We start from the raw sequence: 22,088 nt of genomic DNA on the forward strand, positions 1-22,088 counted from the left end.
CCATAATAATGAACTTCACACTTTTTTGTACAGTATGGCCTTGTAGGTAAAGGCTATGTCACATTAGACAAATTTTCCAGCAATTTTCAGTCCCGGACTTCATTTACATAATCCTAGCAAGCTGTAGACAGTTGTGGCATTCTCCTGTGTCACAGTTGTGTACTTTGACATCCTCAGCGACTCAGACCAACCATCCTGCAAAATCAACCAGGTTTGTTTTTGTCTTACGCTGTAGGTGTGGCCCTTGTGAGTGAGTGAGTGAGTGAGTGAGTGAGTGAGTGTGGTGTGTGTGTGTGTGTGTGTGTGTGAGAGCAAGACTTGAGAACCAATGAGCACTCAGACAGAATTTTAATTCATACTGTATAAAACAGTGAGGAGGAATAAGGTACATGGGTGTTTGGGACCAAACAAGCAGAAGTGAGGCTCATCTGCCTGATGTCTAATGTTTTATGTACAAATGGGCGAATGGTAACAAGGGCCAGGATTGTGGCCGAGTTTCCCTCCTTGGAAAGTATTCATGCACCACCAGCTCAGTCAGGCAGCATGTTATTGACTGTTAGAAAAGTGGGCAAGCTTGTGATTTTTTGGAAATGTGAAACTGTGCAGGAAAGTCATCATAGAGTCACAGAGATTTCCATACCCTATAATTGTTAGTTGTGTAATCCTGCATGCTCAGGTGACAAGATCAGCAACTGCAGTCATCTGACATCCCCTCTGACTAGATATTGTGTAATGTTATACCAGCTTAAGACACAGGAATTATAAAGAACATATCTTTTGGTTCAGTCCTCAGAGCAACCTACTAAATGACTTTGAGTATGTCATCTCAGTTGTCCTCTGCACAAACTTATTTGTTAAAACCATTTCATACTTTGATTACACTACATAAAAAATGTACATTTGGTAATTGAAACATAGAGTAAATACAAATACATACAGAAATGTATTTATTATGACACTAATTACTTTAAAATGTAGCCTGTAACTTACCTTCATTTTGACACTGATGCAATACCCCAGCATACCTTTTGTTTTTTTTTTTTTCTCCCTTCACCTTTCAATTTAGCCCTACTCCTAGTTTTTGGTATTAATTAATGTATTAACTGTAACAAACACCCCATCATCATGTGTGCTCCTTCCTGGTTAAAAGCAGCTTCATGACTCCCTGATATTGCGTTTGGGCACCTGTAGAACACCTGGGGTGCTGAAGGACATGAGAGATTGCTTCATCAGTGTATTTGGCAGTTAGAGATAAGAGTTTACTGGAATGAACTCTCCTTTAGGTTCATGCAGGACTTGTTGCTCTTCTAATTTCCTGTTTATAAGAAAAAGAAAAACACAAACTTTTTTCAAAAAAGTCACAAAGTGTTTTTAAGAGTTGTTATTCACTGTGGATTCAAAATGACATTTGATGGGTGAAGAAGAGTAGATTAAAACAGAGGGATCTCAATTATGTAACAGCATATTTTTCTTTTTGTTGCAGCTTGGAGTTTGGTTTTCCTTAGGCTGTGCCTATATGGCTATTGAAGGATATGAAGGGGCTGCCAGAGCATTCCAGAGATGTGTCAGTCTGGAACCAGATGTAAGGAAAGCATTCATTCTTATGTTATTGATGGTCAATGTAAAGCTCAAAATCGTAGAGGCTTCTAGAAGTAATCTTTTTTTTTTTTTACTTTATCCTGGTTACATGTTTTGAAACTATCTCTCCAAAGACATCACCTTTGATAAATTATCCACCAAACAGTCACCTTTCCTTTTATGACGCTTTATTTCTAATACTCCACAGAGCTAATCCAAGAGACTAGTTTTCCTGCTTATTTTAGATAAGAACCTTCACCAAGACCTCTGGTATTTATTATCAGCCTGTCATATTGATTGTGTCCCAGAGTGGACTGGTCTGAAGGGATTGGTGACAGGCTTATTGTTGGATTAGGTACACATTTGACTGTGTTTGTTAGGATGGTGTATTTTTAAACATTGGTAGGGGCACCTTTAACGTCCTGTATAGACTAGTAATGAGAAATCAAGCAAAATGACACTTTTTATTGGCTGACTAAAACGATTACAATATCCAAGCTTTCAAGTCAACTCGGGTCCCTTCTTCAGGCAACATGTAGCTGCCTCGAAAGCTTGCATATTGTAATCTTTTTAGTCAGCCAATAAAAGATGTCATTTTGCTTGACTTCTCATTACATCCATAATGGCTAACACGGTACAACACTCTAGTACTGTATACACTAGTTAATTCTATACAGTGTACCTCAAATGTTTAATTTCTTACCTTCCTGAAACCTGCACTGTATATCCTAAAAATCAGTTTTATCCAATTTAAACTTTCTAAAGGTTGGTGTGGTACATAAAGAAATTAACATAGGTTTTAACAAAATTTTTTTTTTTTATAATTTGTAAAAATTTAGATTTATTTATTTGTCTGGCACCTTTATCCAAGGTGAGAGTTACAGTTATTTATTTATTTTTTAAGTAGAGACCGGTGAATTGTCTTTCTCATAGTCACACATCATCAGTAGCAGGATTGTTACCCACAACCTCAGGGTGTGAAGTCCAAAGCCTTCACCACGACCCCACACTGCCATTTGTGTTTACTCTTATGTAGAATGTAGCGTGAAATTGAATTTGCTAGGCTTTCGTCTGATGGCATTTTTATACAAGGCTTTTGTTTTCTGTCTGTCTTTATAAATCGTTCGTTACAGTGCCTATAAAAAGGATTTACCTCCTTGAAAGTTTTCACATTTTATTGTTATATGAAATTGAATCACAGTGGATATAATTTGGTGTTATGATTGTGGTCACCAGAAAAAAAGCTCTTTAATGTGGAAAGTGAAGACGGGTGTTTGCAAAGTGGTTCTATTGAATTATAAATATAAACCACAAAATAACTGATCACATAAGTATTCACCCCCTTTAATGTGACTCCCCTAAGTTCTCACTGGTGCAGCTGATAGGTTTTAGAAGTCACAGAGTTAGTTCAACGGAGTGGGGAGTCAGTGTGGTGGGCTAGCCTACACATGAAGATAAAGCAATACTCCAAGCAACTCCATAAAAAGGAAAAGTAATTGAATATCCAGTGAAATCAGCCATGACGAAGTGGAAATTTGTCACGAGCAGACCATCCACAAAGTCGTGCTCGTGCAAGAAGAAGACTATAATCTTTTTGTCAGAAGGTGTGTGGCCCTGTCATTATTATGCTGAACTTCCACTGTTTTTGGTTAGAGGCTTTCAAAGTGAGAGCAACCACGTCATTCAGCAATGTAAGAAATCATATTTCCCAAGTACAGCTTGGAAGTTTAAATAAGGGTGGAAGAAAAAATTCATTTTCAACAGCTAAGTCAACTTAACAACAAAAGACCAACAACCAGTCTTTCTTTATTTTAGCAACCAACATTCCACAGTGCTGTACAAATAAACAGCTTTAGAACAGTTACTTCAATCAATCAATCAATCAACATTTATTTATATAGCACATATTCATACAAAAAAATGTAGCTCAAAGTGCTTTACAAAATGAATAGAAAAATAGAAGACACAATAAAAAATAAACATAAGTCAACATTAATTAACATAGATAGAATAAGTTACATCCATCCATCTATCCATTATCCAACCTGCTATATCCAAACTACAGGGTCACAGGGGTATGCTGGAGCCAATCCCAGCCAACACAGGGCACAAGGCAGGAAACAAACCCTGGGCAGGACGCCAACCCACCGCAGGGCACAGCCATGCACCAAGCACACACTAGGGACAATTTAGAATCGCCAATGTACCTAACCTGCATGTCTTTGGACTGTGGGAGGAAACCAGACAGCACTTATAAAAAGTATCTGACACCTTGGAAGTTTTTACATTTTATTGTTATATAACATTGAATCACAGTGAATTTAATTTGGCCTTTTGACACTGATCAACAAAAAAATAACTATATAATGTCAAAGCGAAAACAGACCTCTACAAAGCAGTTTAAATTAATTACAAATGTGATGCACAAATTAACTGACCACAATAGTATTCACCCCCTAAATCATCACTGGACGCAGCCAACTGGTTTAGAATTCACAGCATAAGTTCAGTGACGATCAATTGCGTGGTGTTTCAGTTGATCGTAGTCTAAATGCTCCTGAACGTGGAACGGCCAACTTGTTAGAAGATAGTGTAGTAGCCTAACCTATACAACAAGTACAGAAGAACACTCAGGAAATTCAATGAATAGATTATTGAAAAGCACAAGTCAGGGGAAAATATTCAAGTCACTGAATATCCAGTTAAAAAAATAATTTAGAAATGGAAAGATTATGGACTAGATGTAAATCAGCTAGAATCGACCATCCACAAAAACTGAGTGATGGTGCATGAAGATGACGAGTTAGGTTGGTCACCAAGAGACTTCTGGGAACTCTGGAGGACTTACAAGTGACTGTATTTGTGGATATTGAATTTTTAAAAGATGTGCCTCAAACACTGCTTCTTGAGGGATCTAGCAGTATGCAGAATGCAGGGTGTTCAGTGTATTATCAAATATACGGTAGCTGACTACATGCACCTTATGTACATCCACAAGTAACATGCTCCATTTTGTCCACCATAGCTTGTCGGCTGTTTCAGAAAGATGTAGTAATGCAGTATTAGTATTGCTAATGCCTGTATTTTGTAGGCAGCAGTGAGGTTTGATTAGAGGCATCACAAAATGGGATTTGGCTCTAGTATGAATAAAAGGTGTCTCTGTGGTGTGTTAAGGCTGACTGAGAAGCGAAAGAGTAAAAAAAAAAAAAGTAATAACAGATGTAATTTGCTTTGGATAGAAATTGTCTCAATGGACTAACTAGCCCATTAGGCTGGCTAATGAGAAAACAAAATAGCTAAACTGTCTTGAAATTTGCTTCTTGCTCTTGTCCAACTGATGCTCTTCTGGTTGTTTATCCTAGAATGCTGAAGCCTGGAACAATCTTTCATCCTGTTACATCAGATTAAAGCTAAAGTAAGTCAAATGAAAATGCCTTTCAGGTCTTTTTATAGCCAGCGTTGAATTTTCTATTATTTATTCACAGAATGGGCTGTCAGTGTTATCCATAAAGGATATTCAGATGTTTCATATTCAAAATACAGTTATGTCTTCATTCCAATATATTTAATTGTGGGTTAAAATGTTGTCATCTGTACATCCTGTATAACACAGACACACAACAGCCCTGTAGACCAGTAATGTATTGTTTTTACAGTAAGTAAAATTTCCATGTATTCTTTAGAGAATAGCACTAATGCTTAATACGCCAAATGTGAACATTTTGTTCTGATAAAGGATCAGTGTTAATAAGCAGTCAAAAACTGTGAGGCTTTGCATTCCTTCCTTCCTTTTTTTGGACTTTTATTTTTTCCAGTTTAAGTTTTTGTGTCAAATGTAACCTTTACATTTAAGCAAATATGGCGTCTTCAAAGCATGACATGCCTAGAGTAATGTTTCTCAACATGTGTTCCGTGTAAAACCACTGGTTCCCATGTGTGAGTCAAGCTGACAGACATCAGGGCAAAAGTCTTGGACTTTGACATGCAAATCAGGATTTTAATCTCACAGAAAATGCCTTTCTTTAAATAAAGTTAAGAAACAGAATTATGTTAGTAAGTGAGTGTCAGACTCAAGCAGCCCTGAATCCCAAACACTTTTAGTAGCATGAGCTTAGAGTTCATGTGTTGTCACTTGAAGGACACATGTGAAGTGTGCAGCTTTTGACTAAGCCTTTTAAGCACTTCATTGTTCCCTGTGTGCCTCTGCACTGTAGCTTCTTTAGACAGCTAGTTTTATTTATCTGGTGTACTGACCTTCTTATCTTGGAGACTTTTTGTTCTTAAGAATTTTTTAATTTAATACAAAGTTTCCTGCTATTTGAGTATCTTTATTGTATTTTGATTTTTGTAAGTTATTTTGAATATAAAAGCATCCCCTAATGATGATGATGATAATTAACTGCTAACTGAACCGCATAGAATATGAAATTTAAAACATTAAAATGTTTATTATGCAGAAAATAAGAAACAAAAATTACCAGAGAAAATTACTTAAAATGTATTCTTAAAATCTTAAAAACTATTCAAATATAATGTAGCTTGGTCTTAAGAAAATCAATAAATGTATTAGGTTGAATCATCAAAGCATGACATAAAAAGTATTAAAAAAAATAAGCAAACACTGCAAAATACAATTTAATTAGCAAAAATTATTGAACTCAAAAAACATATACAGTATACATATATTAAATTGTCTATACCACAGTATGAGAAAATATGAAGAAGCTCATACTGTTGTCCACAGTATGTACTGTAAAAGACTCACAATGACAAAGTTTGTGTCAAAGAAAGAGCGGGCGGCCTAATGTGTGATTCTCCCTCTTCACACTGGATTGCACTTTTGAATTGAAGACCTGCCAAGAATTCAAAAGCTTGACCCTGTATGAAGTGGCTTCCTGCTTGTGAAGTGCTTTTATGTTTCGGAGTTATTTATTTAACAATACTTTTTGTAAAAATACATGTGTTTAGGATGTTGTGAGCATGCAACTGGATGACTTCACATGTGGATTATGTGGCATGAGTAACATGAGATTTTTTTCATGTGTATTTTTGGCATTGTTTGCTGTTGGACACTGTTGAGTCCCATTCTATCAAACTGTGTTTTGTCTGTTCTCCATGAAAATTTGAGATTAAAAATTGTTCTTGGCCATCACTACAAACTATATGGTGTAAGTAACATATAAAAAGTAACATTTTTGGATGAGCTGCTGTTACTTTTCTTTCCCTATTCTACTAATATGGTTTTGTTTATATACTTATTTTTGATCATGCTTAAGCTTATAAAAAGCTGTGGGAATTACAATTTTATCCTGGAAGTCTTGTGCACATGACCTAAACCAGCAAAAAAAGGATTGCTCTTTCTTTAGACTCGTTACAAGTTTAGGCTGGTTCAGGAGTTGTCTCATTTAAAAAAAAAAAAAAAATTCCATATTTTTAAGTTAATTTTCAGATCTAGCACAGATATTGTAGACAGTGCCAGGGCTCCATGGTCATCCCAAACTAGGTTTTGACCTGTTCTTAGAAAAGAGCCAAAGTCAACATTGGGTTTTATTAGCACGTACATTAATGCAGATAAATAAAGTTGCCCAGTGCTGCAACAGTTTTAGGGACCACAGACTAGTGTTAAATCAGGGTCAAAGTCTACCCGCCAGATCCACATAAAGATAGCATGCGTGTGTCAGACCAGCATGTTCCTCAGCGCTGTGTTACATTAACTGAAGGTCAGCTCCATATAAACACACCATGTACACACCAACACTGCTGAAACGTGTGGCTATTTGAAACAAAAAAACATCACTCATCAGCAGACTGTTTAAGTGATAAAAAGCTACAAAAATATAAACTGAGGTTAAAGAGTCTCTGTTTACTGACATGGCAATCTTTTTGTTGTTTTTTTTAACTCATTTTGTGTAATAAAACAATAGATCTCCCATATTTATTTACAAAAGTGACCTTGCATATTTGAAATTTTTATACTTGGGAAATTGTGGCCCATGCCAAAAACTAAGTGGTCCTTAGACCATATAAAAGAGGAGGATAATTAAATGCAACTTGAGATGTCTTAATAATTATACTAACAAACGTTATATTGTATTGCACTTCTGTAAATGCTGTGCAGGTACATAACTAATACTTACAACTGAAAACTGGATTTGAAATGGCAGTCTTGTCATTTACAGACTAAACACCAAGCCACTAAGACACACACTCTTATATAGTGTCTTTCTACAGTGAGCACCATCCCAAGGCCCTTAACAAGCACAAAGTTACAGTATGTTGTGAAATAGTTACATTTCTATGTTTTCCTTGACTTAAGTTATCTTTAGCCATGATGTTTTTGGGCCTTTTAGACATTTTGACACACCGTGTTGAAAGGTTGTGTTGATTTTTTAATTAAAAACATTTTTGAGATGGTGATAATTACTTTGTGTTGATTTTATGGGTGCTGCCATATTGAAGCATTAGTTTCATTGTTACCTGTAAACAAATCTGAAGAGTGTGTTGTGTGACATCATTGCAGCGACAGGGTATTAGGTCAGTATCAGCGTCTGTACTAGGGAATCCAATCCCGGGCTCCTGGACATTTTTCATTCCTGTTAGGCTGTAGGTTTGACTACACTATATAAATCGGATGATACAGGTAAGTAAATTCATTTTGTGTTTCCGTGACTGCTAGCAACTCCAACTGTTTTTCACTTTCCATTAGTTATATTAATTTTTATATTAACTGGTAATATAAGATCTTTTGTTCTGTTAAAGCACTGTTCATGAATCATGGCCATTGGGTGCTGAACGTTTGAATTCAGACTGCAGCTAGTTCAGCACAGCGTGCTTACTATGTCTGCAGCATAGGTTTGTAGCTTCTTCAGTATGTACTGTTTGTCTGTCGCCCCAGAGATATTGCTCATTGGGAGGTGTACCTGTCGATTGTTTTTCAGGAAAGAGAACATTTGTGAGGTGCATATAACCAGCAGTCATAGTCTTCCCCTTTTCCTACATCACTCCATACTCCCTGTACTCTTGTCTAAAGTCATATCCTGACAGGTTTAGTTTAGTCAACATGGTTGAACCGGAGAGGGAAACAAACATCATAAAGTATGGAAAAACCTATCAGAGTCTGGACTTGAGATTTGACTCTAATATCCTTTTGCAAAAGACCACCATATTTACTCTTGGCAGTTAATGATAACAAGTCTTTAGTGAAAACAAACATTTTCTCAGTCTTCAGTATAGCCTTCCTTGAATACTACCCTGCACTCTGTGTGCTGCTCTCACTTTTCCATTGTGTCTTCTGGGAAGTCAGTCAGGCCTGAAATTAATCTCACCTTGCCTTCACTTGAATGATGGATTAAGCTTTTGATAGGAATTGTGTTATATGAACAATATTCTGTTTAGAGTGTTTCTGACAGTGATCTAACTAAGGTAAATGTTTTTTATCAGTTTTTCAAAATTTGGTTTGTTCTACCATATACTTATTGTTTTTCTTGTACGCTCTGCAGACCCAAAGCTTTCAAAACACTTCAGGAAGCCATTAAATGCAATTATGAGCACTGGCAGATTTGGGAAAATTATCTGTTCACCTGCGTTGATATTGGAGAATTTTCTGAAGCTATTAAAGCTTATCATCGCCTTCTGGATTTGCGAGAAAAATACAAAGATGTGGAGGTAATTTTTATTTCTTGTTTACATTTACATTTGTCATCCTTAAAACGGCTCACATTCTCATTATTTAATAACATTTCAGAACTAAACTGGCCCAAGTGTGAGTGTGGGTTTTCTGTGCCTGTTTCCTTCCTTGGGCTTAGTGCTGCCAGCATAAGCTCTGGACACCCCATGTCCCTGAATTGGATAAATTGGGTTTTTGAATATTAGGTGAGGTTTCCTTATGAAAGCGTGTTGACTGTCTGAGAGCAGAATACAGTTTAAACTTTTTTGCAAAGTTCAAAACACAGCCCAGCTTTGTAAACACTTATCCTGACATACTTCCGCAATGCTTAAAGCAACAATGTCAGCTCTGGGGATGGATTTGAGTATTCAGTAAATCAGCTGTCATTTCAAATGCTAAATAGAAAATCAAAAAATTGTAACATCTTTTGAAGGCCGTGTCTTTGAGTTTGTTATCAAGTGAACAGTAAGTTCTGAATGTTGCTGTCCCTTCATGCAGCAAAATGCTGAAAAGGGACTTCCCTGTCTAACACTGTCTGCTTGTTCTGCTCCCAATAACACCCTGAGTGGCAGTTAGTGTGCATCTTATCCACTTTTCACATCACATTAATCTAACATCACCTGCACATTGTGTCCTTCATGCTATAATAGCATACATTAATTGTGCATTGAAAAGCGCTTGCAATCTACTGCCCCGTTTTTTTGCCCAACTGAAAGCAATTTCCCGTGAAAAAGCAACTGTTGTTTTAATGATTTAGTACTTTATATGAACAGCAAAAGTGGCCCGTTTGTATTTATCAATGTTAACACCTACTCAGCACACACTTCACTGTCTGATGTAGACAGTACAAAAAGTGAAGGTACCAGGAGATAAGCAGGGTGAACAGAATATTATGTTTGGAGTACCAAGTAATTAGTAAAGATTGTTAAGTGTTTTATTTGTGTGTTAAGCCATTGTCACATTACACGACTTGTAATTGGATGCAATGTCAAACTTGGAACCTGCAGTTGCTGATCTCATTGCCTGAGGATGTCAGATTACACAATGACAAATTAGATGACAGCCAGTGATGTGCAGCCTGAAAGAGAGGTGTGATAACTTCAGCTGCAGTCTCTGCCCCGTTTTTTTCCTATTTGTTTTTTTCCATTCAGTCGTGAGCTGTTAAACACACAACATCAAACAGACAAAGTCTGTCTTCTTTTTCTCAGGTCCAAAACACTTGTGTTCCTTATTCCTTGTAGCTGAATTAAATGCATTACACGTCTGGGTGAACATTTATTGTTTTTCAACTGTTGCATACACGGAACCCACCCCTTTAACTCAAGGTGAAATTTGTCAGGCCAAATCACAGACTGGTTGAGCTGAGCAGCTGGGGATGTCGCACAATGGACTGGTGGTCATGGGAGTGAACCACAACTGCCTCTCACTTACTAAGATTACATAAATGAGATTTTCAACTGAAAATTGCTGTAAAAGTTGGGTAATGTGACATGGCCTTCAGGGATGCTCTGTTTGTCTCTGAACATCTAGGAAAAGAAGACATTATAATGGCTTCTCTTAGGACTTAATTGTAAAATTCAAAACATCACTTCATATTGTTTGTATCCTTTTGCAGTAAAGATGTATTAGATATGTCTCAGAAAGCATTTGATAAGGTGCCACATGAGAGGTTGAGCAGCAAACTAACACAAGTGGGCATTCAGGGTGTTGTTTATAGATGTGTGCAAAATTGAATCAGACACTGGAAGAAGAAGGTGATGGTGTGAGGAACCTTACCAGAATTGGCTGATATTAAGAGTGATGTCCAGCAGGGGTCAGTGCTGGGGCCACTGCAATTTTTAATATATATAAATTATTTACATAGGAATATAAGTAACAAGCTGGTTAATTTTGAAGATGATACCAGGCTAAGTGATATTGGCAAATAATTTGGAATCATTTAAATCATTACAGTGGGACTTGAACAGCAGACAGGCTTGGGCAGATTTGTGACAGATGAAATTTAATGTACGTAAATGTAAATTATTACACATAGGAAGTACAAATATGAGGTTTGAATGCACAATGGAATGTCTGCAAATTGAAAGTTATGATAAAGATTCAGGCATTGCAGTGGACTCGACACTGTTAGCTGCCAGACAGTGTTCAGAAGTCATTGAGAAGGCTGATATAATGTCAAGTTATATAGCACCTCGATGTGTGGAGTACAAGTTCAAGGAAGTTATACACAAGCTTTACAACACACTGGAGAGGCCTCATCTGGAGTACTGTGTGACTTTCTAGAGAAATTCCATAGAAGAGCGACTAGGCTAATTCCAGGACTGCAGGAGATGAGATATGATGAAAGTTTAAAGGAGCTCAGCCTTTCAGTTTAAGCAAAAGAAGATTCAGAGGTGACATGACTGAAGTGTTTAAAATTATAAAGGGAATTAGTATGGTGGATCAAGACTGTTATTTAAAAAAAAGTTCATTAAGAACACAGGGACACAGTTGGAAACTTGTTAAGAGTTGATACACAGTCCTTGGCGGGGAAAATGTTTTTGCCATTGAAATGTTTCATATTTATTCATGTTGGCCTGTGCTGAACCAGCACACCTCTTGCTCTTGTCACAATTGGTTATACCCACACATCAGTAAATTACTGTCACAGCCTTTTCCTTTATTGCGCAAATCTCTGAACTTCAACGAAATCAAAACTTGATGAATAGTCTCTACTGAGATTGCTGCTTTGTAAAACAGACGTGCATCTGCAGAAGTTATGTTGGTCTCCTGGGAATTCTTGATAGAATTGTCTGCACCAGAAAGTGTTGTGAAATGAGTATTGATGTAATAATCACAATAACAAATCTTCATTCAGTGGGCATTTTTTCGGCTACATGTACTGACCTGCTGCAGGACTTAAACTCACAAAAGCGGCTGAGACAAAAGGATAGAGATTAATAACCATCTAAAGCCAGAAGGGATTAAGGAAAAGAAGCCCCGCCTAAAAGAAAAATGTAATTGTTTTAGGAGAAAAGGGAAAAAAATGATAACACCATTTCTCTACTAAATTGGCATGTACTTAATCTTGAATGCTTCATTATTGTGTTTCTATTCATAAACATTATTATCATAATTATTTTAATAGTACATAATTAAATATTAAAATATATTATAATTACCCTTATGATGTCATCTTATTACAGTTGCATTTGGAGTTTGATTTCATGTTCTTGACCATTTAATAGTGAAACTAGTTCAATTTTTTTAAACAATATTACATTATTTCATGCTGCTGCCTTATAACAGTAAAATTTTCCTTTCATATCTATCTATCTATCTATCTATCTATCTATCTATCTATCTATCTATCTATCTATCTATCTATCTATCTGTGTGTGTGTATGTGTGTGTGTGTGTTCACTCTGTGAAAGGTTGAAGCCTGTTCAGGTGTCATTATGGGCCTTGTGCTTGATGCTTGCAGGGATAGGCTTCAGCTTCCCCACCAGCCTGCTAAGGATATGTAGCTTTGGAAAATGGATGGAAAATACAACAATACATAAACTTTAAACTTTCTAGGCTGATCCTTGTTTATGTATCTTTATGCCTAATTCAGCCATTTTATGTTATCATGTTAATAGAAAACTGAGCTGAAAGATACAGTAGAAGCCTGTGGTAGAGACTATAGAGACTGATCAAATAGAAAAAAATGCATTGCAATTAAAATGTGTCAAAAGCCAATTTATTTGCAAAATTATTGAAGCATCAGCTACTCCTAAGATGTGGATAGCTGTTCAAATGAAACCGCTCATGTTGAGACTTGTGGTTTTAAACAGATTTGATCAGAGGGAGAAGATTTTTTGTGTCCTCCAGTAAATAAGAAGAGAAATATTTCTGAAAACTTGACTTGGCTCTGTGAGCAATAATTTTTACCTTAAATATTCTTCCATATTCCTGAATATCTTTCCAACGGTGATATCCCATTATGTACTCGGAGAATTGGAAGATGTTAACTTATAAAATCAAAATCTATAATAAAGGATCCATCTTATGTCAACTTTAAAGCATACTAGAACTTATCTATAAGAATACAGAAATGAGGCAGAATTGCAGCTTTAAAGAAGCATGTGCATATCTCTTCGTTATAAGCACGGTGTGAAACACAGTGTCCTACGACTCTGAAATGGATCTTTTGGAAACCCTGAACACCTCAAGACAAAAATGGTTGGGGAGGACCTTGAAAATACATTTTTAAAGCATGTCATGGTGCTTTAAATCACTCGGCACCAGGTTTGAATGAAAACAGGATAAAATACAATTTCAGTAGAAGGTCATTGTTAGTGCGTTTCACTTAAGTCTGCATTACCCTTAGCACAACATGGCTCTGCGATCTAAGCTTTGAGATCTCCAGCACTGGTCTTTGGTGGTGTGATTTTAATGATGTTTCATTTAGCCAAACTCTGCTCTGAAACAGAAATACAAAACCAGAATTCTCAGCTTGTAAATTTGTAGTTGACTTTTTCATTGTTCTATTTGAACTTTTTTATTGTCCCATATGAAATCTGAATGGAAGGTTTTAAGTTTGCTAAAGTGAGCTGAGACACCACTACCACTCTTGAGTTGCTGGCTTCCTTTCTCCTGTAGATAGATATGTGTTTGTCACAAACAATGGTTGTTCTACATGATACTGACCAGAAGTACAAGGTCTTGTTGTTGTTTTCTTTTGCAGTCTGTGTTTCTGTGTATGATGTAATTTGTATATTTAAGATTTGTATATCCTAAATGTTAGCATTCTATACAGCTAATTGTATATTTCACAGTACTAGAGGAAGATTACAGTGTTTAGCCAACAATGGAGCACTAATGGGACCCCTTGATTGGCACTTGGTATTTTGCATTTTGATTACAGGTTGTCACAGGTAAAAAGTTCCGATTAAAACAAGTTTAACACAAGTAAAACATTCTACACATTTCACACCGAGTTCTAGTCTGGTTACTCTGTCTTCTTACTTTGCAGCATGTTAGAGACACACAAAGAACACCCGAAGAGCTGTTTTAAGTTGGAATGTCAGTCATGTTCACATCCCTGTGTCTTATGCTGTTACTGCAGTTAGGTAGAAATATAAAGTGGTTTAGAGATCTTAATAAATAAAGAGCTTTAAATTATGTCAGTTGAGCAAGTAAGTGGAAACATTTCTGTCATCAAATTATTTTCATAGAGATCTTCTTGGCAAGTTGAGGCAGTTACTGAAGGATACTGATATATTTTTTTTATACACATACATTCAACAAGAGGACTTGGCACATTTACACTTACTAAAACAGCATTGATAAAATGCCCCTTTTTATTTATGTAGATTATTCCCTGCATCTTTGAGAAGAGAATAACAAATCTGATCATTATAATTTATGTTTTTGTCACTTTATGTATTAAAAATGGTAACTAATTTGAATATCGGGGGGTAGGATTAATGAGTGTCATTTTACTTCATATAGTGCCCCCAGAATAAGTTTTTACTTTTATTTTGTGTTTGTGTGTGTTCTTATTATGAGGAGTAAAGAAGACAGATACCTTTCCTTTTTGTAGCTCTTTTTTTTTGTCCCAGGACATTACCAGAAACAAATCCCAACTGCCAACATGGGGGCACAAGTTAAACAGACAGTACGTTGTCATTTCTGCACAAACATTAGTATTTGGTGGACCGTGTGCTTTAGTTTCAGTTTGTACATATACTCCATAACATTCTGCTTCAATAATGGTACTATACATTACAGATGCTTTTTATCTGCTATATGTAAGTTTTATGTACCAGCTTATTATAGCAGAAAGAGTGGGCTGATCATTTACTTGAATTGGGGGATTCTCTTTGTGGCAACTGTCTTTTTCTGCTGTTTACTGAGGCGTTTTGCAAGCTTTCTGATTCTTCTGAAAGCCTAGAATGATTGTTGTATGATGTAAAAAATGTTAAATCCAACAGCAGGCATGCAATAAAACTGATACATTCAGAACAACTACTTTCCTTACTAAAATACGCTGACTTGAGCATCTTCACTTATTATAAAAATAATATGCAGATTAAGTCTGTTGTTCCATGTTACCGTTTTCAGCTGTATCAGTAGTTCTGAATAATCAGAAAAAAATGGACATATACAGTATAGCATCGTGAGCGGACACCTACAGTGTGTGATTTATGCCTTTACTGTTCCCATAGTCTGAATAAAATTCAATTGACCTTAGATGTTAATAATATCCTGCTGGATTCACTTTGTTGTGGAATTAAGCCACCTTTTGAAATCTTTGCTGAGAGAGTATGGTCAGGTTTTGCTAATTCTTTAAGTTTAACTTATTATTACATCTGTATTAACTGATAAGCATTTTTGAGATTTATTTGAAGTTCACCCAAATGATCAAGTCTCTCATATAAAGCTGGAATGGCACCCTGTATAATGGGTGAAAAAGTCCTACTGGCATAACAATAAGGCGCTACCCACTTGAGTTGGAATGACAGCACTGCAAATCTGTTTTTCAGTTATTTTCACATAACCTTAGGCTACACTTCTGTTACTCACTCTCGCCTTTACTTGCAGCAGGTATTTAGCATGCTAAGAAGTGTCAAGCCTGTAAACAACACATACCTGTCTGTAGTCCTAGAGTATCAGCAGGAGACAATTAAAGGTATTGTCCATCACAAATTAACAGATAATCTGAGTGGTGATACTGCACTTAAAGGAAGAAGAAAAAAGAACATCTCAACCAGTGCCCAGAAAAGAAGTACACAAATACATTTCCATGGATGTCTGCTATGCTAAAACAAAACTTTATATATAGTAACATACCATTCTCAAACCTGCTTTATTTAATTACAGATCACTGGCCCAGAGGCTATCTTGGCAGCACCATGTATGCAGTGGTTCACAAAGTCTTCACTTCTTCACTTTCTGCACTTTATTGTCTTGTAAAGATTTCATTTTAAATGGATAAATTTGCTATTTTTGCCCATCAATCTATTCTACACTCAATAACCCATAATCCATCCATGCATTATCCAACCCGCTGTATCCTAACTACAGGGTCACAGGGGTCTTCTGAAGCCAATCCCAGCCAACACAGGGCATAAGGCAGGAAACACACCTTGGGCAGGGCGCCAGCCCACAGCAAGGCGCGCACACATGCACACAAACGTATGCACACACATCCACACACTAAGCACAATTTAGAATCGGAAAATGCACATAACCTGCATGTCTTTGGACTGTAGGAGGAAACCAGAGTACCCGGAGGAAAACCACGCAGACACAGGGAGAACATGCAAACTCCACGCAGGGAGGACCTTGGGAGTGAACCCGGGTCTCCTAACTGCAAGTCATCAGCGCTACCCACTGTGCCGCCCATAGCCCATAATGACAAAGTAAAAACATGTCTTCCGAAATGACAGTGGAGCTCTGTTTAATCAGGTGTATCAGAAGTACTGTGTAACTAGTGCTAAGTGGTATACATTGGACCTAGAACTTCAAAACCTGAAGGTGTGGGCTCAAATCCTGTTGCTAACACTGTGTGACCATGATAAAGTCATTTCACCTGCTTATGCGCCAGTTGGAAAACCAGATGGAATGAAATCAGTTGTAACTCAGATGTTATAAGTCACTCTGGATAAGTCAAATAATAAGTAATAACAAAATTATTGTCACTGGAGTTACTTACTCTTGAACATGCTATACACAGTTGTGCATGAGTAAAACATTCCTGCATTAGATTAGTTCCTGCTTTCCCTAGTGACTTGGCTTTTGTTGATGGTCATTGCAAAACACAATTTTACAGGAAAGTGTATTCTTCTAAACTGAAATGGGTAATCAACTATGTTCTCTTCTGGGGTGTCATGTAGTTGTTATCACACCACACACTCCCATTCCTGTGCAGCAGTTTAGAAGAGCCATGCAGCTGTTACCGCCTCCTTCACACTTTAATAATGTACCCATGGATCCTGAAACTTCATGGGTCAACCCTCACCGGTTGGCGTGTATGTGTTGTTGCTCTGTAGTGCTTGATATTTGATGGGGGTCCAGACCCTTTGATCTGACACTCCGAATTGTAGTCTGGTGTACCTGTTTGCTTAAAATTATCGATGAAATTTTTCTAGAACTTGATTGGATTCCACATGTGGCAAACTGAATTGATTGGACATTATTTAGAAAGACACACACCTATGTATAGAAAACCCACAATTCACACTGTATTTAAGGAAAAAAACAAGCTATGAAGTCCAAGGAACTCCCTGTAGACCTCCGGAATCAAATTTTGGTGAGGTATGGATTAGGGCAAATTGGTAAAACGGTTTATAACCCTTTGCGTTTCCCAAGAGCACAATGGCCTCAGTAATTTTTAAATGGAAGAACTTTGGAACCACCATAATACTTCTTAGAGTTGGCCATCTGACCAAGCTAAGTAATCTGGCAGGTAGGGCCTTGGTCAAGGAGATGATCAAGAACCCAATGGCCACTCTAATAGAGCTTCAGAAGTCCTTTGCTGAGATGATAGAATTGAGGGAAGGATGACTGCTGCCAAATACAGGGAGGCCCTTAAAGAACACCTGCTCCGAGTGCATGCAGCCTCAGACTGGGGTGATGGTTCACCTTTCAACACAAAATTAGCAGAAGCATACAGCCAAGACAACACTGGAGTTGCTTTAGGACAAGTCTCTTACACTTCTTGAGTGGTCCAGCCAAAGCCCAGACTTCAACTCCATAGAACATGTTTGGAGAGACCTGGAGATGACAGTTTACTGACGCTTGCAATTAAATCTAATGTAGAAGATCTGCTAGGAAGAATGGGAAAAGCTGCCCAAATAAAGGTGTGGATAGTTTGTAGAGATTTACACAAGATGACTCAAAGATGAAATTGCTGCCAAAGGAGCTTCTACAAAATGCTGATTTGAGGGTTTAATGTTTTTGATTTTAATACATTTGCAAAAATGTTTGAAAACATATTTTCACTTTGTCATTATGGATTATTCAGTGCAGATCGATGGGCAAAAATGTCCATTTCAAATGAATTCTACAACACAATAAAATGAAACCATACACAAGAGTCAATCTAGGACTTCAGTATTCTGCATTTAAGCCACTGCATCACTGCACTGGCAGTGTGCTTTGGGTCATGTTCAGTTAAAAGACAGACTATTTTTCCCAGTTTAAGCTTTCTGGCAGAGGGCAGTAGCTTTTCCAAAATGATCCGTGTGTTACGCAGCATTCATCTTCTTATCAATTCTGACCAGATTGCCAATTCCTGCTCCTGAGAAATATCCCCACAACCTGATGTTGCCACCACCATATTTTTCAGTGAGAACAGCATTACCTAGGTGGTATACAGAGTTAGTGTTACACCTCTCATACCTCTTGATGTTCAAGTTAGAAAGGCCCACTTTAGTTTCATCAGATCATAAGACCTTCTGCCATATCTTCACAATATCTCTGCCTTTCAAGTGAAATTTTGTACAGGCAATGAGATTGTTGAGCCATGAACGTCCTCTCCAGTCACAGCCATGAACTAGTGCAACTCAGTCAGGGTGAAAATTGGAATCACTGTAGCCACACTGACCAGTGCCATTTGTGTTTAGCAACTGAGTTTATTGTGACTGTCGTTTTATGTTTTTTCCACCTTCTCTTGATGGACTGCACTGAGCTCCATGGTGTTTTTAGTGTCCTAAATCTCTACATCTCTATAATCTCATATTGGCATGTTTTGAATGCTCTTTTGTCTTCATTTTGGTTTTCTTTGTGGAAAATCTCCACCATACTACCACCACTCACCTTTTTAGCAAATTGTTGAAAGGTTTTCAGTTTGTTTTTTTTTTTATTTTGACTTGGCATGATTTTACATTGTTTTGTAGATTCTTTAATATATTGTAAGTTTAAAGTAAAATTGGATAAGAGCTTCAAGGACTGAATACTTATTTAAGGCACCGCATCTGTCCTTTTATCTATAAAATTGGCCTGAGTGAGAGAGTGAGAGAAAGAGTGTGTGTGTGTGTGTGTTCAGTCAGTGACAGGTTACTCACTGTCCATGTTTTATTCTGGCCTTGAACCCTGTGCTTTGCTGGGATTGGGTTCAGCTTCCCTGTAGCACTGCTCAGGAGAAGCAAGTTTGGAAAATGGATGGGTGAATGGAAAATACAGGAATACATAGACTTTAAACTTTATAGACTGTGCCCTGGCTGTGTATTTTTATGCTTATATCAGCCCTTTTATGTTACACGTTAACAGAAAACTGAACTCAAAAACAAAATAAGCCTGTGGTAGAGTTTAACCAAATAAATAAATAAAAAAAAAAAAGTATTACAATTAAACATGTGTTTTAACATGCATTTATGCAGTAACCTGTATGTACATCTATGAAAAATATTCATCTTATTTTTTTTTTTTGTGAAATCTGTCTGCTGACACTCCACAACCTGTGCTAATCACTATATGTAGCCTCATTGAAACAGTGGTATTTGTTGAAATTAAGCTATTTAGGTGGTGTTGAGGGTTATTAAAGGTCAAATGAAACAAAGAAACAGAAGAGGCCATTTATCATGAGCCTATCCTTTTGTTTTCCAACATAACGGTGTGTACAGTTTGACAAATAACAGAATAGTCTTTGGTCAATTCTTATGCGAGAAGGCATTGTTACCATCCTCAGTGAGATTAATGAATTGCATAAGGCAAACACCGCCAGTGATCTCTTCATGTTCTTTTATAGAACTCACCCCCACACGACTAAAATGTCTACAACCAAATTGCCTTTAAGCAGGCATGCAGGGGTCACGTTTTCAGTCCTCCTACTGTAGGTGTTAATTGCTAACATTCAAGTAAGAATAGCCCCGTTAGGAAAAATATAGTTATAGCTATAAAGCTCACATTACTTTCAAGGAAACAGTCTGATAAGTTACATATTTCTGCACTTGAAAACTGTGAGTAAAGGTTTTAACTGCATGCAGGTCGGATTATAAAAATTTACCAAATAATTTGCAACATATCTGACCTGTGCTTGTAATGTAATTGACTAAATTGTCTTATTCTGTAAAATAGTGTGCCAGCTGTTGTGTTTACAGAAATGTTCTGCTTCTTATTTGACTCAAATAACATTTTTCATCAATAGGATGCACACTTTGAAAAATTAATTTGACAGTATGCATATCCTCTATAGTCTTCTAATGTTAGGTTTTATGTTAACAAAATAGAAGGACATAAGTATGCGCTTTTTAATTTAAGTTAAAAACAAGCAGATGTCTTCACTTAAAGCATGTAGAGCGCTTCCACTTCAACACCCAAGACTATAATAGCGTGTCCAATGTCTTTGCAGCTTTGAAGTTTCCTTTTGAGTTTTCACCATTCAAAGAATCAAGGTTATTAGTGAGGCTGTAAAATTCATTAAAGAGTTTACATTGCTTTTGAGTACGTTTCTTGGAGGTTTCTGATAGATGGTATTATACACTACCTGACGCCCATGATGTCAAATGATCCGTGAACATTCTCTGTGGTGTGTATTTTGACCCTTGGTGAGAATAATGGCTGTGGTTTAGGATATATAAAGTGAAGTGCTTCACTTTTGATGCATGAAGTAAACTTTTAGAAACGAGTCCTAAAAAGTGAAAAGATTAAAGTGAAATAAAAATGTAGAATTAGTGTTTCTTTATTGTCTTTAGTGTAGAAAATGTATACAGTCTGTAAAATGGCACAAGTGACAGACAGAAACAAAAAAAATGACAAAAAGCTGAGAATCAATTAAGATACTGGATAGTGAAATTATGATCTGTAACCAACACATTGCTTTAAACAAATACACACATACAAAAACAAAATCAAGAATTGATGCCAGAATAGTAATTAGTCTTGTACTGCAGTATCTGTAGGGTGGTCATGAAAATGCCAATGATGTCATGATTTGCGTTCTCATTGAAACCCGTTCACCTTTTACTCAACAAGCCAGTGAAGGCCTGAGGTGTTCTTTGTGTCTCAGCACTACTACTAGTCATATAAACTTCTGCTACTCTCATATTTTTGACTCTTTAGTGTTTTTTTTTTCCAGACTAATTTTATGGATCAAAAGTCATAAAAGATCTATAGCTACACGTAAAGGTGATCAAAAGGAAACTCCTGTTCTTATCATTAGCACAGTGTAATTACTGCAGAAGTATGATGGTGGTGCCTGTATGTGGCATTTGAGAATTATGGGAACAGTCAGTGTATATGACTTAAAGAAACAGAAGGACAACTTGTTCAAGTTTTACTTGGGCACTGATGACCAGGCAGTGGAAAATGAAAATCTTGATAGTAAGCTAGAGCCGTGTTTCCCAACCTCGGTCCTGGGGGCACACTGTAGCTGCAGGTTTTTGTTCCAACCAGCTTCTGTTTTTAATTAGACTCCTGGGGCTAATGAAGTAAGCTGTTATTTCCTAAATTCTGTGTTTTGGGAACAATATAGAAATTAGAAAGATAAGTTTGGTTTTATATATATATATATATATATATATATTAATTATAAAACTCTTTAATAAAACCCCTGTGTGCATCCAGGTGTCCGTGTGTGTCTTCTGGTGAAGTGCGCATGCGCGGGGCCACATGGCACGTGTTCAGTCATTCCCTGTGCAGAGAGAGAGAGAGAGAGAGAGAGACACACACACACACACACAGGCAGGCAGCAGGCACGCACGCACGCACGCACGCACGCGAGACAGACAGACAGACACGCGCGCCAGACAGACAGACAGGCACGCACGCGTGCGCGAGAGAGACAGACAAACACACACACACACAGGTGCGCGACAGACACAGGCACGCGCTTAAGAGAGACACACACACACACACGAGAGAGAGAGAGACGCAC

The 22,088-nt window shown here is 37.2% G+C and overlaps 1 protein-coding gene across 1 annotated transcript in view; it reads left to right on the plus strand.

Moving 5' to 3' along the window:
* Nucleotides 1-22,088, plus strand: part of ttc27 (tetratricopeptide repeat domain 27) — a 267,145-nt gene that overhangs the window by 224,833 nt on the left and 20,224 nt on the right. Inside the window, exons 14-16 of the mRNA XM_039739065.1 lie at nucleotides 1,484-1,582; nucleotides 4,941-4,993; nucleotides 9,078-9,243. Coding sequence (XP_039594999.1) covers nucleotides 1,484-1,582; nucleotides 4,941-4,993; nucleotides 9,078-9,243 — 318 coding nt within the window. The remainder of the gene's footprint in view (nucleotides 1-1,483; nucleotides 1,583-4,940; nucleotides 4,994-9,077; nucleotides 9,244-22,088) is intronic.

The sequence above is a fragment of the Polypterus senegalus genome, chromosome 16 (assembly GCF_016835505.1).
Source record: "Polypterus senegalus isolate Bchr_013 chromosome 16, ASM1683550v1, whole genome shotgun sequence".
NCBI lineage: Eukaryota > Metazoa > Chordata > Cladistia > Polypteriformes > Polypteridae > Polypterus > Polypterus senegalus.